Source organism: Typopeltis vanoorti, chromosome 7, assembly GCF_054136105.1.
Source record: "Typopeltis vanoorti isolate ZY-2024b chromosome 7, IOZ_Tvanoo_1.0, whole genome shotgun sequence".
Classification (NCBI taxonomy): Eukaryota; Metazoa; Arthropoda; class Arachnida; order Uropygi; family Thelyphonidae; genus Typopeltis; species Typopeltis vanoorti.
The window spans coordinates 63,451,574-63,470,883 of NC_143555.1; the positions used below are offsets into that span (position 1 = coordinate 63,451,574).

The 19,310-nt window shown below is 37.0% G+C and overlaps 1 protein-coding gene across 1 annotated transcript in view; it reads right to left on the reverse strand.

Annotated features, from left to right (window-relative positions):
• The window catches only part of LOC150104729 (lysosome membrane protein 2-like), a 431,261-nt gene that overhangs the window by 333,567 nt on the left and 78,384 nt on the right, over positions 1-19,310 (reverse strand). The window contains exon 2 of the mRNA XM_090395911.1: positions 1,253-1,410. Coding sequence (XP_090252037.1) covers positions 1,253-1,410 — 158 coding nt within the window. The remainder of the gene's footprint in view (positions 1-1,252; positions 1,411-19,310) is intronic.

Here is a 19,310-nt window from a genome sequence, read left to right on the forward strand (position 1 = left end):
TTCTTGATTTTATTATTATTATTATTATCTAAGACCTCCAGGGAGTCAGGACTCATCAAGGGAGGCTATAAATCACCCAAACCAGCTATCATACCTTCCCTTAAATTCATTCACACTAGATGCACTCACTATCTCTAAAGGCAAACTATTCCACTCACTGTTCTGTGAAAGAAGAAACTAGCTCTTACTGCTTTCTTGACTGTGAACAAACTTAACTTCCATGGATGACCCCATGTTTTCTCTCCACCTTCCATATAACAAAAAATTTCATCAGATGCTATCATATAATACCCATTCAAAATTTTATAGACGTTCATATCACTCCTCTTTCTCTTGTTAACTAGGATCTGTAATCCACATATTTGCAATCTGTCCTCATAGTCTAAATCCCATAATCTGTATATAATCTTTGTAACTTTTCTTTGCGCCCTTTCCACAGCTTCTTTATCCACTTGGAATCCAAGAGACCAAATTTGCACACAATAATTCAGGTGTAGTCTTATCAAAGCCTTATAAAGAGGCAAAATAACTTCCTTATCCTTACACATGTCAAGGTTTGCTTTAACATCGCAATTATCCTCTGAGTTGTATATTCAACTTTTGCTATGACTCACTGTTCTATGACCTATGAACTTAAAATTCAAATCCACCAATATGCCAAGATTCCTTCCCTTCTCAGTTTCTTGTAGCATAACCCTGCTAATATAATATGCCACTGGAAATCTAATCAAGCCAAAGTGAATAACTTTATTTTTCATCACTTTACTTTCAAAACCTCAAAATTTTCCCTAGGTGAGGTTCCAACTCACAATCTCTGCATGATTCAGAGATACTGTCTTGTATGTATGTATGTCTTTAAAGGACCTCCTAGATGAGTCTTTGACTCCATGAGGTCTTGTTTTAATAATAATAATAATAATAAGTACTTCACACTAACCAACTGGAGATGACTGGAGATTTTTTTTTCAAAAAATAAAAAATCTACTTGTATTAATTTTAAAATGCATAACCAATTTTAACATTCTTATATTTTATTTTTATCATTCATTAAAAGTGAACTCGTGTGCTTTCATTGAATGCTGGAAAAAAAAAAGTGTACTTTTTTAAAAAAAAAATTTTTTATTCATTTGTTTATTTTTATTCTGAGAGAAAGCAGCATTTCATTTGTAAAGATGTTAGGGAGCACAATGGCATAATGAATCATATTGCTCATCAAGATCCAATAATAACAAATACAAAACTAAATACCTACCTAAACACATATGGACCAACTTCTTCAAGAATGGGTTTATCCCCAGATTCTGCTTCAAGAGGATTGGTTATATTGAATACATATACAGTAAAATAGATTGGAACAGAAGAATTTCCCCACTTTTTTAGTAATTCACTTCCTTCTTCTAGTGTTAGTTTCTGCAATATAAAACTAAAATCAACATGTGAAGTTATGAACATTATTGGCATTTTTCAAAACAAAACAGAAATAAACTTTCACTACGCATCAAAATTCCATAATTATCTGAAGTGCCTAAAGCACTAAATAATAAATACTTCTTAGCCCTATGTAGTAATTTTAATTACTACACAGCTCTTGTTCATATTATGTAAGATTATTTTGTATATTTTTTATAGATAAAAATGACAGCAAGCCAAATGACATTTTTTCTATTTTGATATACTTTTGAATCCTTTTTTTGATAATGTCACTATTTATTTTTTAGCTGAAACACTTAGTACCTTTGAACAGCATCTGTTATTATGAAGAACAGTATTTTTTTTTTCCATACAAAGACTTCTGTGGAATGAGGGCATAATACAATTGTGTTGCTGGTATCCTATCTTATTCTTAACATATAAAACAGTAATTGAAATAATTTACTAATTACTCAACTAGTTTCGTGAGATTCATGTGTTTCACATCATCAGAAGAAATAAGTGAATAAACTGAAAAAATCAGATTACAAACCGGTAACATTCACACTGAAATATTTAAAAACAGTAATAACAATGAAAAGCACACATGCATTACAAGCACACATGATTCTAGCTTTATTGAAACTCTAGAATCACGCATGTATCACAATAAAAATTAAATTTATTTTGCAGATGTTTTGTCTTATGTATCATAAGATCAGAATAAAGAAACATGAATTTGCCGACCTGATTGTCCGAGTGGTTGTCGTATCTGCTCTCCAGCCAAAAGGCTGCGGGTTCGAATCCCTCCATGAGCATGGATGTTTATGATTGTCAGTGAAAGTACTAGTGGTGGTCGGCAGTAGATGGCGTTGGTGTTATCTATGCAGTCATTATGCATCACAAACGTGAATGCATAATGACTGCCTCACTATTCCAAAAGTGTGGGATGATGAAGGTTGGTGGAGTAGTGAGACAAAGGATTGTAGAGTGGATGCCCTCCCTCGATGAGTCTTTGGACTCCCTGGAGGTGTGATGTAATAATAATAATAATAATGTAATAATAATATGAATGGACAAGAAACAGTAGAGTGCATGCATTAAATTAGAATTTTATTATTATTATTATTATTACATGACGCCTTCAAGGAGTCCAAAGACTCATCAAAAGAGGGCACACACTCTACAACTCTCTGTCTCTCCTGCTCAATCCACCAACTACAGCGAACCGCATAATCTACTCCAATGCCATCTACTGCTGACCACCACCATTAGCATTTTTCACAGAGAATCACAAACATCCAAGCCCATGGCAGGATTTGAACCCACAACCCTTCAGCTGGAGAGCAGATACACTAACCACTCAGCCAACCAGGCCTGCAGGAATCTCTCTATGTGTACGGTTGCATGTTCATAAGTTAAAACTAGCGGGAAAACACCTAGCGGCAACATAGATCCATATATAACCTTGAGTGTTTATACAAAGATAGTGCTGAATCCTTACTTCATTGACCTAACCTCAATCATAATGACTGCCTCACTATTCCAAAAGTGTGGGAAATTGTCATCCCCAAATGTATTAAATAAATTTGCAATGTCTTATATTTTAATTTTAACTTATCTATTTTAATTTACTTTCAACCCAATAGTTTTAATTATTATCAATAATTAAAACTAAAAATATATAAAACCGATGATCATGCGACTGTATACATAGATTCTAATTTAATGCATGAGCTCTACTGTTTTCTTATTCAAATTCCTTATTGTTGTTTACTACTTGCAGCAATGTCTTTCAATCATCATCATCATCATCATCATCATGTCTTACAATACATAAGAAAAAAATATCTGCATAATAAATTTAATTTTTACTGTGGTACATACATGATTCTATAGTTATAGATACTCCACAGGTCAGTGGAGCATCTATAATATGGAGCATCTCACTGTACAAGAAAATGCTGGTTTGTGGTCTCTGCAAACTACTGGCAACTAAGTGCATGTCATGTTTAATGAGGGAAACAGAATTGATATAAAATCATTCCCTGTGTCTTGTTGCACTGTTGAGGATGATTAATCATTTTATCTGACTCTTTGAATGCTCTTCAAAAGAGTCTGTAATCTATATGGAGCATTTCAACTTGTTGTCATAATATATGATGTTTAGCTTCGATTGTATGTGCTGCCAGTCCTAATTTGTATTTTCTTTCATTCTCCATGTCCTTGTTGTGTTCAGACTTACATGTCTATCCTGACTTGCCTGCCTGCCTGTCCTATTCATCACAACCCATTGGTACAGTTGTGTCATACCTCAGTTTTAAAGGTTGCACCATAAGTTCACAACTAAATGTGCTTTAAGAATTTTTAATTCGATAGAAGCTGCCTTATTAAAAGAATGCATCAGTCACACAAGGTTGCAGCTTTCTTAAACTGAGGGGCAGTCATACACTCTTCACTCTGAATTATTCTCCTCCCTACCTGCAAAATGTTTAGGAACAGTTTATATAGGCTTATCAATGAAAAATCAAAACACATGCCCACCCACAGTCATCAAAGAAAGAATAAAGAAAAAACTGCAACACTTGATCAAAGGGAAAAAACAGTCGTTCACCATATAACAAAATACTTCTCAACATGTCCTCATGTTCATTATTTAATTCTGAACCAACATCCTCTCACGAGGTTTCAATCAAAACCCCACAAAAATGGATCAATCAACTCTAAAAATATTAGACAGGATGAGAGTATCATAGTTATGAAAATGAATAAAGACAATACAACAGTTATAATGAATCCCACAAAATACAAAGAAAAATGCAAATTCAACTGAATTATGTCAACACCTTTATTAAACTCCATCGCAATCCATTAGATCATTCTCATAATAAGACCAATATTATTATTATTATTATATTATCATTATTATACAGTATCTCCATGGAGTCAGGAGACTCATTATGGGAGATCCGTTTATTCACACAGTAGCCATCATTCACACAATACCTATCACAATATTAAACAGGAATTGCATGCAAAAAAGAGGCTGTGGAAGAGATATAAGGAGACAGGTGAAGAGAAGATGCACAAAGAGTATAAGACACAGGCCAGAAGGGTAACTAGTATGATAATGAAGACGAAACTGGAATATCAGAGGAGATTAGCCCTTAGATCCAAGAAAAATCCTAGGGAATTTTTTAGCTATGTGGTCAGTAGCAAGAGAAATAACTGTGGACGAATGACATTGTGCGATAAAAATGGGAATAGAGTGACTGATGCAGAGGACCTAGTGGAATTGTTCAATGAACACTTTATTGGAGTATTTCATCCTGGAGGAGTCGATTTGAATGTTAGAGAGATAGGGCAGGTTCAAAGTTTAGAGGTGCAGGAGGAGAGTGTCTTCAAAATACTGAGTACTCTGGATGTCACTAAAACTGTGGGACTGGATGGTATTTCACCACGAGTTTTGAATGAATGTACTAGGGAACTGACAGTGCCTTTGACCTGGCTTTTCAATGAAAGTCCGGGTGCGGGAAAGATGCCCATGGAATGGAAGGAAGGTAAGATAGTGTCAGTGCATAAAGCCTGCTTCCAGTCTGCTACCGCCATTGCATAAAGGCGGTAGCAGACTGGAAGTGTCTAATTATAGGCCAGTTTGTGTGTCATTAGTAGTTAGTAAGATCTTGGAGAAAGTAGTGAAAAACTGTATACAGCATTGGGCAGATGAGGATAATGTTATCTGTGAGAGTCAACATGGATTTGTGAGGGGGGGGGGGAATGCTCTTGTTTTAGCAGTATGCAAGCCTTTTATGATAAAGTTACAAGAGCATTAGATGAGGGAAAGGCATATACTGCCATTTTCTTAGACTTAGCGAAAGCATTTGACAGGGTGCCACATGATAAGCTGATATTTAAGTTTCAGGTCTGGATGTCAGATTGGTTAACTGGATTCAGGATTGGCTGTCCGATAGGTATTAGAGAGTTGTGTATGGTGGGGCAGTTTCAAGGAAGCAAAGAGTTACAAGTGAGGTCCCACAGGGCACAGTACTGAGACCTATATTGTTTAATCTTTATATCAATGACACTGTCAGTGGATTGCAAGGGGATATTTAGTTGTTTGCAGATGATGCGAAGCTGGGAAGGATTATTAGTAATAGTGCAGATGCAGCAGCCCTGCAAGAGGATTTGAATAAGCCAGATAGATGGGCAAATGAATGGGGGATGTCAGTTTAATGCAGCAAAATGTAAGGTCTTGAGGTTTGGTAAACATCGATGGGATGCTGTATTCTCTATGGGAGGAGTTATACTGGAGGAAGTGGGGAAGACAAGAGATCTGGGGTTGATGATTGATAGAAACCTGAAATTTAGGGGACATATTGCAAAGGTGGTGAAGGTAACACAGAGGATTGCTGCAATAATTAGAAGGACATTGACCTGCAGAATTAAAACAGTTATCATTCCATTGTATAAGACCCTGATCAGACCACACTTGGACTATTGTTCTCAGATTTGGTCCCCAGGATTTGAAGGGGATAAATTAACTGTGGAAAGGATACAAAGACGGATGACAAAGATGGTTTCAGGACTGTACAATGATAGTTATGAGGATCGGCTGAGGGAATGTGGACTGCAGAGTTTGGTGGATAAAAGAAGGAGAGGTGATATGATTGAGACTTTTAAACTGTTGAGAGGTGGTTACAGGGTTGACACTGGGGAGTTCTTTCGCTTGGTTGAACAGCCGGAAAGAGTGATGACAAGAGGCCATCCCTCGAAGTTACAAAAGGAAACTGTGAGCAAGAGGGTGGTTGAACCATGGAATGCACTGCTTGATGGAGTAGTGAGAGTGAGAACGGTCAATGAGTTCAAGGAGTGGTATGACAGGCTTTGTGTTTCTTAGGGGGGGGGACCTCCCCTCGATGAGTCTTTAGACTCCATGGAAGCCTGAATAATAATAATAATAATATGTCTTAAACACATTCACTGATGAAATATACACAACCACCTCTGGCAACCCATTTACCACCATTCAAGCAAAAATTCTAGACCTAAACACCCTTGCTAACCACATCCTTATACAACTTCCACTGGTGACTCCTGTTCTGGTCCTTCCTGTCATGTACTGAAAGAAATTCTTCAGTGTCAATCCTATAAAATTCCTTTTATCACTTAAATACTTCTATCGTGTCTCTTCCTTTTTTGTCTATTAGCTAAGTGAGGTATAGACCGTCAATCTATTCTCATTAGGAGCATTCCACAAACCTGACACAATCTTTCTCACTCGTCTTTGAATCATCTCCACAATTTCTTCATCATGACGGAATCTGGGAGTTTGGATCTGTGCACATTAGTTCAGATGTGGTCTTATTAAAAAAAATATAGGGGAACAATAACCTCTCTATCCTTGTTTGTTAGTGTGTTCTTCAACAACCATGTAATCTATGTGTTGTTTTGGTTACCTTTGCAATATATTCTTTAACCTTCAACCCCCCTGTCCACTGTCACACCACAAGTCTCTGGCCTCATCAGTTTCCTGCAGTTTAGTTCCATCAATATAGTATGCAGCTTCTGATGAGAGCCTCCATAGCTCAGTTGGTATAGATGAAGCCCTTTCGTTGGAAAGACCTGGGTTCGATTCCTGTCAGTGACATGAGAAACCTTTATCTGGTCTCTTTCAACTAATGGTGAGTTAGCCAGTCTCATACAGTAATAAATATTTAATCCTTTATGAGGGGGGGGGGGTCAACCCATCCAAAAGGGATGGGGGAAAGGGGGAGGAAAATCCATAAAAAACAATAGCTTCTGATCTCTTCCCAAAGTACAGAGCCTTAAACTTGGCCATGTTTAAGGCTCTGAATGAGCAAGATAAACAGTACTAGTCTGTTTAAGTCTTCCTACAGGATCTCTGCATCACCTTCATTTAACATTGCTCTTCACAGTTGAGTATTGTCAGCAAACTGAATATTTCCTGACAAATAATTTCCTGTATCATTGATATGCAAATTAAACAACAGAGGACCAAGTATTGAGCCATGTGTTTTTACTAAATAGCTTAAGGAAATTACAACGTACACTAGGAATATACATTAAAATAAATTTTAATATACTTCCAATATATATAAGTTAAGGGGATAAAAATCCCTTATTGTTTTTCAGCCAGTAAGCGAAACTAAGATCGAAAACTACAATCTGTAACGTTTCATGCCGACGAACTGTCAGCATATCCAAGCGTAAGTGACCACTTGGTAGTGCCACACCATGGCAACTCGTTGCAAAGGTGGAGCAAGATCCCTCACTGTTCTTGATATTTTCTCATAATGTAAAACACACAGCTCTTAAGAGATGTAGTACTGTTTTACATTATGAGGAGAGGTCACTACCCAGACCGGTTTCAACCTTTTTTGAGGTCTCATCAGTGAGTAAGACCTAGAATATCAGAGTTTAAGTGAAGAAAATTTACATACTTTTGCTATATGATTGCCCGAAAGGTGTGTCACTATAAGAGCTGTGTGTTTTACATTATGAGAAAATATCAAGAACAGTGAGGGATCTTGCTCCACCTTTGCAACGAGTTGCCATGGTGTGGCACTACCAAGTGGTCACTTACGCTTGGATAAGCTGACAGTTCGTCGGCATGAAACGTTACAGATTGTAGTTTTCGATCTTAGTTTCACTTACTGGCTGAAAAACAATAAGGGATTTTTATCCTCTTAACTTATATATATCAACCTCACCAGAAAAAAAATAGCCATTTGGCTTTTCATCTTAGTTACACTTCCAATATTTCGGCAACGTCACATTGCCATTTTCATAGGAACTTAAAAACAAGACACGTGCACGCAAGCACAACAAACAGTAAATGAGGACGAAACAGGAAGCTATTCTTTCTCCTAAAAGTACTGATGGTGCCCCCTAGCGGGTAATGTTGGTATTCTTGGGCAATTCGGCTGAAGGTCTTCTGATGTAGGTTTCCTAAATTTGGGGCAGTCTCATGCAACCAAATTTGTTGAGGTTTGAATTGTTTCTTAGGGCTGAGGCTGATTCCATGAAAAGCCTTTCGTATTTTAATTTACTACGGTGTATTATCGTGGCTTTCTTCCACCATATTCTATGGCGGGTGTATAGACACTCGCCATAGAATATGGTCGAAGAAAGCCACGATAATACACCATAGTAAATTAAAATACGAAAGGCTTTTCATATGGCGGGTGTTTCATATATGGTGGGTGTATAGACACCCGCCATAGAATATGGTGGAAGAAAGCCACGATAATACACCGTAGTAAATTCAAATACGAGAGGCTTTTCGTGGAATCAGCCTCATCCCTAAGAACCAATCCAAACCTCAACAAATTTGGTTGCATGAGACTGCCCCAAATTTAGGAAACCTATATCAGAAGACCTTCAGCCCAATCTCCCAAGAATACCAACATTGCCTGCTAGGGGGCGCCATCAGGACTTTTAGGAGAAAGAATAGCTTCCTGTTTCATCCTCATTTACTGTTTGTTGCGCTTGCGTGCACGTGTCTTGTTTTTAAGTTCCTATGAAAATGGCAACGTGACGTTGCCGAAATATTGGAAGTGTATTAAAATTTATTTTAATGTATATCCTAGTATACATTGTAATTTCCCTAAGTTATTTAGTAAAAATGCATAACCAACGTCTAAGCCTTTCCATGAGAATTGAGCCATGTGATATACCATTAATCACTTGCCTTCTCCTGGACCCAACTCCTCCATAAATCACTCTTTGATATCTGTCCATCAGTCATCCTGTAATCCAAATCACCAGATTTATATCCATCCCCATTTGCTCCAATTTATGCAATAGAGTTCTATGTGGAATCTTGTCAAATGCAAGAAATATGATATGTCAATATGATGAAAGTCTTGCTGTACAGGTGCCAAAACACTAAAAAACATTTTATTGTCCCAAGAATTTATGGTATTCCAAAAGTACACAAAGCAGGGATTGCTACTGAGATCTGTTGTGGATGAAAAGTAATCTCCAACTTTATCACTATCTAAGCATCTAGCAAACTGCTAAGCTCTCACATCTCAACTTCTTTTGTAAAGAACATGACATATTCCACAGAACTTACTAAAGACATTGCCATAGAACTTACTGATACACTTGCAAGCCTAGACATCGTTAATCTAGATGTTCACTAATGTGATAGCAGAATTGGTTTCTGCTGATTTCATGATTTCATGATTCATTTTGTGATTCACTTTTGAATTATAAGTCAACTTGTCTGTACCATTTTTAGACACACTCATAGAAGTATCCAAGTAGAACATACTCCATTTCTCAGTTCACAGGAGGCCAACAAACCTAGATGTTACTTGCATGCAACATCCAATTATCATCACGCACAAAAAACAGGCATTATTTATACCATATATGATAGAACTTACAAAAATCCCTACTAATATTGATAAAAGAAATCAAGCACTCAATAACCTCAGTATCATCCTACCAAAGAGTAGTTACAAGAGAACACTGATCAACAAAATTCTACATTGATCTTCCAAGCAGTCAGATGAATGTGAAACACAATATTTCAGAGAAGCAGTAAATCCCCCATATATACAGTCAGTCACAGATAACACATCAAGGCCACTATGTCAACAGAGTATAAAGGTTGTCTTCTATCCCCTAAGCGAGGTCTCTAATTTCCTGAAATTTCCAAAACATCCCCAGCCATCACTTAAAAGACCTGGTATCTACAGGATATACTGTCTCTGTGGGATGTGCTTGGCTTAGGATAGGTCAGGAATGACATGCAAGTCTGCGCACAAAAAGAATATGAAGAATGAAAGAAAATACAAGAAAGGACAAGACATACAACCAAAACTAAACATCAAGTATTGTAGCAACAAACCGAAATGCTTCACATACATTACAGACTCTTCTGAAGAGTGTTCAAGAAATCAAGTGAAATAATTAAACACTTGAGTTCAGAAATTTATTTGTTTCTGAACAAATAAATTTCACAGCTTCCTATTGTAATTTCCAGGGATGGCCCCTTGTCACTGCTCCTTCCCAATGTTTCACCAAGCGAAAGAACTCCCCAGTGTCAACCCTGTAACTACCTCTCAACAGTTTAAGTCTTGATCATATTATCTCTCCTTCTAACCACCAAACTCTGCAGTCCACATTCCCTCAGCCAATCCTCATAACTAATATTGTACAGTCCTGAAACCATCTTTGTTATCTGCCTCTGTACCTTTTCCACAGTTAATTTAACCCCTTCAAATCCTGGGGACCAAGTTTGAGAATGATAGTCTAAGTGTGGTCTGATCATGGTCTTATACAAAAGAACGATAACTCTTTTATCTCTGCAGATCAGCGTCCCTCTCAATATTGAGGCAGTCCTCTGGGTTACCTTCACTACCTTTGCAATATGCTCCCAGAATTTCAGTTTTCTATTAATCATCACTCCCAGATCTTTTGTCTCCCTCTACTTTCTCCAGTACAGCTCCTCCAATCGAGTATGCAGCCTCCCATCAATGTATCCTAAACTTCAAGACTTTACATTTTGCTTCATTAAACGACACACCCATTCATTTGCCCATCTGTCTAGTTTATTCAAATCCTCTTGCAGGGCTGCCACATCCGTACTATTACTAATAACCCTTCCCAGCTTCACATCATCTGTAATCAACTGAATATCCCCCCTGCAATCCATTGACAATGTCATTGATATAAATGTTCTGATATAAATTGATATAAATAAAAAAGAATCATCTCCAAGTCCAAGTCAGATTTTGAATCTCTGCAAACTCACCCCTGTCCAAATGGCAGATGCTCCTTCTGGTCCCTTTCCAAGGCCATTAGGCACAACTTCGGTCCACCCAGGTTTCCACTACTCTCGCATCCCGATGGTACTGTAGTCACCTCACTAAAAGACAAGGCCAACTTACTGGCATCACTCTTCTCTTCCAATTCCTGCATTGATGACCTGGGCAAAGTTCCCTTCATGTCTCCTATAGTCTTCTTACAAAAAGAAATCTAAAGAATCCTTCACATTTCGTTTTGTGCTCCAGAACTAACACCTATCTTGTATTGCCTCTTCAATTTATCCTATTCAACTAGCATCTACCCTACAACATGGAAACAGGTCCACATCCAGCCCATCCTAAAGAAGGTGATAAAAGTCGACCAGTGAACTACCATCCAACTGCTCACTTTTGTTCTCTCAAAAATTATGAAGGTCATTAATAACCAACTATTGAACCACCTAGAGACATCAAATAATCAGTGACCAGCAGTATGGATTCCACCAATGGTGATCTACAGCTGATCTTCATGCTTTCACCAGCCACCTATGGACTCAAACCATGGAGAAATTTGGAGAAACTCACATGGTTGCCCTCAACATTTCAAATGTATTTGAATAGATTTGGCACTTAACAAACTGCAATCCTATGGTCTGCCTTCCTCACTCTGAAAATGGATCACCAACTTTCTCAATGGTTGCTCACTTCATGTCATGGTGGATGATTTACTCTCCTCATATTCCCCCCACCGATGGAGGAGTACCCCCCCACCAATGGAGGAATACCTTAGGGTTCTGTTCTTTCACCCACTCTCTTCCTCTTGTATAAATGACCTGCTCTCACAGACTTCCAATCCTTTCCATTGTTTTGCTGACAATACTACACTCCATTCCTCTCTTATGTTTGACAAACCTTGCAGTGCTCAGGTTTTAGAATCCTCAAAATCTACCATGCCCAGGGACCTGAATTTAGATCTCTTAACTATATCCCAATGGGGCAAGGTCATCCTTGTAAACTTTAATGCTACTAAAACTCAGTTCTGTTTGATCTCTTGCAAGATAGAGCTCACCCCCCCCTCACTTTCAGTAATACTAAGTTATCCAAACACAGATTTCTCTTCTTGGACTGACTGCACCTCTGATCTTTCCTGGCACAGCCATATTTCAACTATAACTTCTGCAGTTGCCAAAAAACTTGGTGTACTTTTTTGCACAAGGTACTACTTCACACCCTCACAGCTATTAACTCTATACAAAGCCCCAATCTACTCAGCCATGGAATACTGCTCTCATATTGGGATGGTGAACCAAAATCCTCTCTAAGATTGTCTGATTCCATCCAGAAGAGGGCAATCCAGTTAATCAATGATCCCCTCTCTAACAAACACACTTCAATTCCTCTCACAGACGTTCAATTTCTGCCTTGTGTCTCTTCTACAGATACTTTGGATAGTGGTCTTCTGAATTAGCAATTATTATTTCTCCAAAATCATGTTCAGAAATTTGCAGTTTTGATTTGAACAGAAGCTTTAACACATCTATTGAAAATAACAAGTTCGATTTCCTAACTCTGAATTACCTAATATACACAGTAATCTACCATACTGTGAAACACAAAATGCAAAGGATGAGAGGAGGAAAAAGTTTATTGTCCAATAAAAATTCTCAATATCTCAAATGTTCACTGAAAGCTTGTTGGAAATCTTAACTGACATTCATTATTGAAAATCCTTACCATCGTAGAAAGTCTCACATTTGACTTTTCTTTGATTTAATAAGATGTATTTCTTGTATCTTCTTAGTATATTTGTTTAATTTTTATTTTTGCACATTTCAGTGATTTATTTATTTATTTGGAGCGCAAAGTCTGACTGTCACCTCCTCATGGTGTCCTCTGGATGATCTAACGACAGCAGCATTTCTTTTTTTCCCATCATGGAGACAAATTTCAGTGATTATATCTATGCTACCGCATACAGGTAGCCGATGCAGTCGCATCGCTTCATTCGCATCGGCTTCATCAGCTTACATTATATTGTTGTGTCAGAAAAAGTGCTGATTCACTTTTGATGAGTCATCCTGTTTCCGACCCAACATAAAGTAACGTTTAAAACCATGGATAAGGACATATTATGCCTCCAGAAGAAAAGGTAAAAGATAGTGTACATTTTGCTAACTCAGAACTACTATGTCTAACCACTTTAGTTGTAGATATAAAGTGATTTTGAGTAGTCCATAATTAAAACGGATAAAATCTGTGAAATAATTAACAAGGGAAAATTATGTATCAATGCTGAAATGTTACTATAAGATGTATGTAAGATAATATAAGTATTAGAGCCATGTCAAAAACAGTTCGGAGTTGCGATGACCAATCGGCCGCCGCTATGAGCATGACGTAGTCACCAAGAGAGGGCGCTCACATTTACTATTTAGGTTTCTGCATGAGATTCAATCGCTCTCTTGTTTTCTGTTCCTGGTTCCTGATCCAAGTCCTGGATAGCTGCGAAGCTTGCTGCCGTACCCAGCAACAATCTCCCTGTTTGCTGTACGTGCCGTGTCGAGTATAGCCACACCGAAGGAATGCGGCCAGAATTCCAGCATAGAGCCGTTGGTTAGTTATGCCAATGTATTAGTCAGCAAAAGATGAACCTTTTGAAGAAAATAGAAGTATGTCGCAGATGCCATAAGAATACATGGTGAGAGAACGCGGAAGTGTAATCAAGGAAGTCTCAACAACTACGAGAAAAGATAAGAACGGTAAGGTGCAAGTTTTCGTACTCATTTTGAATAATAACCAAAGAAGGTATAGGAACCAGAGAGTTAAGAAGCTCCATATAATCAACTTTCATTTAGTGTCTAAGGAACTGTTTTGGACATTTCTGTCTACGTCTAATAAGCAAGTGCCACCCTAAGCTTAAGCTGAACAGGGAACCAAGAGCCTTTGAACTGTTTATTTTGGAAGAAACATTTATGACATTGTGTTAGAATTTAATTTGAATATTAACTGAAATTTAGGGGAGGATAAAGCCTGAGCATAAACAATAATATTGTCCTATGTTAAAATTGCAAGACGAAACAGCGCGGTTAGCCTAGTGGCTTTGCGCTTCGCAACCATATGCCTGAGGAAGGAGTGTCCCAGGTTCGATTCCCGTTGTAGACGTGAGGAATTTGAGGATCTTTCTCAGGCATAGCCAAGTTAGCCGGTCTTGGGCGCGGTCAGTAGGGTTTTTCCGCCAGTTTATCTGGCGTTTTTCATCCCGCAAACAGGCAAACCGGCCCCATGAACATACGCCTCTACAGTCAAAAATATATCCCCCCCAGCGGCAGACCAGGCGACGGGTCGGTTGGGAGTAGTACTAACAAGAAGTCGCATCTAAAGTAACACGTGGACCCTGCATGGGAAGCGGGAATAATGCGTAGTAGAAGAAGAAGAGTTAAAATTGCAAGACGAAATATGTCTGATATGCTCTATACTAGGATTGTATATATTTATGTGCATGTGCTATTTTTATGTGGGAACTGAGTAACTCAGTGAGAATTAACCAAGTCTGAACAAAGTAACACAAAAGAAAGTGTGAGATTATTAGAATAGATTTTGGAGTAGACATTTTGGATATATTAACTTAAAGTGGGGGGGGGGTAGTTCACACTCTTTAGTATTGGATTTTCTAATTAAAGTGTATATATGTAAGCGTTTAAATAAATGTATTTCTTTAACCCAAACCTCATGAGTCTGTCGTTTTCTGAGATTTGAATTACCACTTATTAAATTTCGGACCATGTATAAGTAAAGGGGGGAATCCATTAACAAAAGGAAAGGAGGGGACCACAACTGCAAATCACTTGATCTCTATATTATTTTGAGTTGCTTAATTGTGTATCAGAATTCAGTTGCCGGCTGGCGCAGTCGATTTAAACAATTATAAATTTGTCGGCAATGGAATACTGAAACTATAAAGTGTTAGATAGATAGTAGATAATATAATCATAACAAAAATAGTATATAACAAGATATAACAATATGAAACTTGTCATATAATGGTGTTGAACTAAACATAGTAGCAGAAGGAACTGAAATACAAGGAATCCAAATACTGGAACCAGGTAAAAAAGCCATTAAACATACTCAATTGTTATCATCCTCCTGACAAACTGGACCAAATCTTTCCAGCCTATCCCATCTCATTGAAGAATACTCCATTATCTTAGGAGACATGAATAGCAAAAACCTGTTATGGGGTTCTGAGGAAATAAACCCAAGAGGAGAAAAACCCGAGTAAGTTCTTAAATGAAATAGGACTAATAACAATCAACAGTGGAGAACCCACTTATCTGTCGCACTCTTATGGTACAAAAGATGCCCTAGATATTACTGCAGCGTCTCCAAATCTTCACGACAAAGCTATCTGGTCTGTTTTGGAATCAGTAAGAAGCGACCATACCCCCCAATATTAATCAATCTGAACCCAAAAATGACTAGACCCTCCCAAAAAAAATATATCATTGGAATTTCCAGAAGGCAAATTGGGAGAAATACAAGGATGGAGTAAGTAAAACGCTGAAAGATCACACATACCATGATGACCTAGACAAAGACTACACAACTTGGAAGAATACTATCCTAAATGGAGCAAAAAAAAGTATCCCAAAGGACTACAGGAGAAAAGTTATTTCAAACTACACTAAAGTTATTTTACTGGCAAGTTCCTGGTGAACTTGCCAGTAAAATAACGAAACAAAATGAATTATTTAACATCTTAAAAATTGGAAGCTCTCCAGAAACCAGGATCGAGTACAACAAGATAAATGCTGAAATTAAACAAAAATATAATATATTACAAAGAACTGGTGGCAAGAATTTTGCCACAACTTAAATGCAAGCATTTCAGATACCAAACTTCGGAAACTGACTGCTAATTTACAAAGAGATCTACCAAAGGCAAGTGAGACTAACATACTAAAAGATCCAGATGGAATTATCAAAATTGGAGACAGGGAGATCGCAAATACCTTGGCCTTTCATTTTCAAAATATAAGCAAACTAGAGATGAATACTAGGAAAGACCAAATATCAAAACAGGCTCGACAGCAGAAAAATGAAAAACGCTGCAAATTCCCCAAAATATAAAAACAAATTATTCTGATCTATTTACAATCTCTGAATTGAAGATGCCTTGAAGAGACTAGATATAAATAAATCATGTGGACGAGATAACATACAAGGAATTATGATCAAACATCTTCCTTCCCTAGCCGTAGATTGGATACTTCGCCTATACAACAATACCTAAAACAAGGAAAAGCTCCAAAAGACTGGAAGGCAGCCACAATCATACCAATCTTAAGGCCTAACAAATCTCAAGACCAACCAGGAAGTTCTAGACCAATTTCACTGACTTCAATTCCTGGCAAATTGATGGAAAAAATTATAGAAGGGAAAGTCATAAACTGGATTTATGACTTTCTAAGAAATAAAACAATTCAAGTTAGAATAAATAATACCTTTTCTAAGAAAGTGAAAATACAACAGTGAAAATACCCTCTAGGCAACATTTTGAGCCCGTTCCTTTTTCCATCTACTTAAAGGACTTAGATAAAAATAGAAATAAAGAAACAAAGATAGCTATGTTTGCTGATGATTTGGTCCTATTCTCAGCTCACAACAACCTAGAAACAGCAGAAGGTCACTTAAATAAAGCCACTGAAAGTTTATCTACATACTGTAAAACCAAAAAAAAAAAAAAAATCAATATCAAATTTAACCCTACTAAATCGGAAATTTGTGTATTTATCATTAATAACCCACCTCAGAAAGTGGAGACCAAATATTAAGCTAAACAGTCAACTAATAACATCTAATGAAAACCCCAAATACCTTGGAGTTACTCTGGATCCATCACTAAGCTTCAATAAAGACATCAACAATGTTGCAGTCAGAGCAAAAAGAAGACTAAATATCATGAAAAGTATCTCAGGTAAAGAGTGGGGAGCCGATGCTAAAACCTTAAGTCACATACACCTCTATTATCCGATCCATAATGGAATATGCTTCACCTATCTGGATGCAAACGTCATAAACGAGTTTAGACAAGCTTATAAAAATTCAGAAAAATGCGGCTAGCATCATATGTGGACTAAGGAATACAACTCCTGGAAAATTAGCAGAATTTGAATCCAACCTTGTTCCTTTAAAAATTAGGTGACAAGAAAATCTTATTAAATTTGTAGAAAAAAGAGCCAACCTTGCACAATCAGAGAACAAGTGAACTTTTTAAAAATTCGCAACCAACAAACAGAATAAAGAAAAATCAACAATGCATGAAATCATGGCAAATAAGATTTCCTTGGATTGTCCAAATAAAATAGCCAACTACCCAACAATTCCTCCAAATCAAGACAGGAAAAATACAGTTATTAATTTTGAAATAGGAAAACATGAGAAAAAAGCCTAGCAAACCCTGAAATCTTGAGATCATTTGCTCTTTCAAAAATAATAGAATATGGACCTGACTCAATAAAGATCTACAGAGATAGCTCCAAAAATCCAAATGGCAATTCTGGGAGTGGAGTACTCATCTATGGCTCTCAAAATATAGAACTAAAAACAACTAACAGTATAGGATGCAACTCATACCATGCAGAATTAATAGCCATTAACACAGCACTGCAACATTCAGATAAACAAAACCCAAAGGAATTTATATTTTTCACAGATTTCTTAGGCCCTTCAAGCTATTAAAACTGCTACAGTAGCCATCAAGAAATACTTAGAGATATAGCAAAAAACATAAACAAACTACATAAGGAATCCTAAATTTTTTTCCAATGGATTCCATCACATGTGGGATTAAAGGTAAATGAAACTGCAGATGAATTAGCAAAAATGGCTGTGGCATCAAGTGATACCACAGATTTCGATCTTTTTAAAACCACTCAAAAAGAAAAAAATAAAAAGAACAATTCTCCAAGACATGACTCACCACTGGTATTCAGCAGAAAAACCAGGACCTACCATCAACTCGAAGTTCAATCGTTGTGCCACTAGCATGATCTCTCACCTCACAAGACCAATCAAGTTTAGCAATGGCATCAAAGTCTTCCCCATCTGCAGAAGTGTAGCTAGGGAGGGAAGGAGAAGGCAGTCTGCCCTGGGTGGCACTTTAAACCTTTTTGAACTTATGCAGTTAATTCTAAAATACAGTCTGGAGAACTCATTTCTAAATATCGTAATACTACTATGAATTTTCTTCACAATTGCTGTAAGTGTTGCTAGTTGTGAGAGGAGTTTTTCTAAATAAAATTGATTAAGAATTACCTACATTACTATGAAATAGACTTCACCAATGTCATCGAAGATTTTCCTGACAGAAAAACAAGAAAAATAACATTTTAGAATGTTGAAATTAAAGTTTTACTTTAAAAAATAAACATAGTGTTTTAATTTATTTCTCTATATGTCGTTTTGACTTTTTGTAGTATTTTTGGTGTGTATTGAGACGGGTGGCAAACTCAGGGACTGCCCTGGGCGGCAAAAGCTCTAACTACACCACTGCCCATCTGCAAAATCTGTAACATTGAGGAAGCATTGCCAATGCATTTACTAAATTGTATGAATATTTCTAAATGTGAACTTTATAACAACCCAGAAAAGGTACTTTATAAAATACATGAACTTGACCTCTATGATCTGGTGTAATAATACCATGGGATAATAAAAAAAAAAATAATAATAATATATATATATATATATATATATATTTTATTTTCAGTTATTCAAACACATTTTCAAAATCACTGAAATCTTACTTTTTATAATAAAGTGACAAATGCATTGGATAAAGGTGTTGCATAACAATGGTATATTTAGATTTTGCAAAGGCGTTTGATAAATAGCCACATGACAAACTGGTAATTAAATTGGAACGAATGGGGCTGAACAGTAGATTAGTTCGCTGAATTGGAGATTGGCTGTCTGATAGGTATCAGCGAGTTGTCTATAGAGGAGCAATATCCCAGAAGAGGAAAGTTACTAGTGGTGTACCTCAAGGGTCTGTTTTGGGTCCATTGCTGTTTAATTTGTATGTAAATGATATTTGGAGAGGTCTGGATGGTAATATGC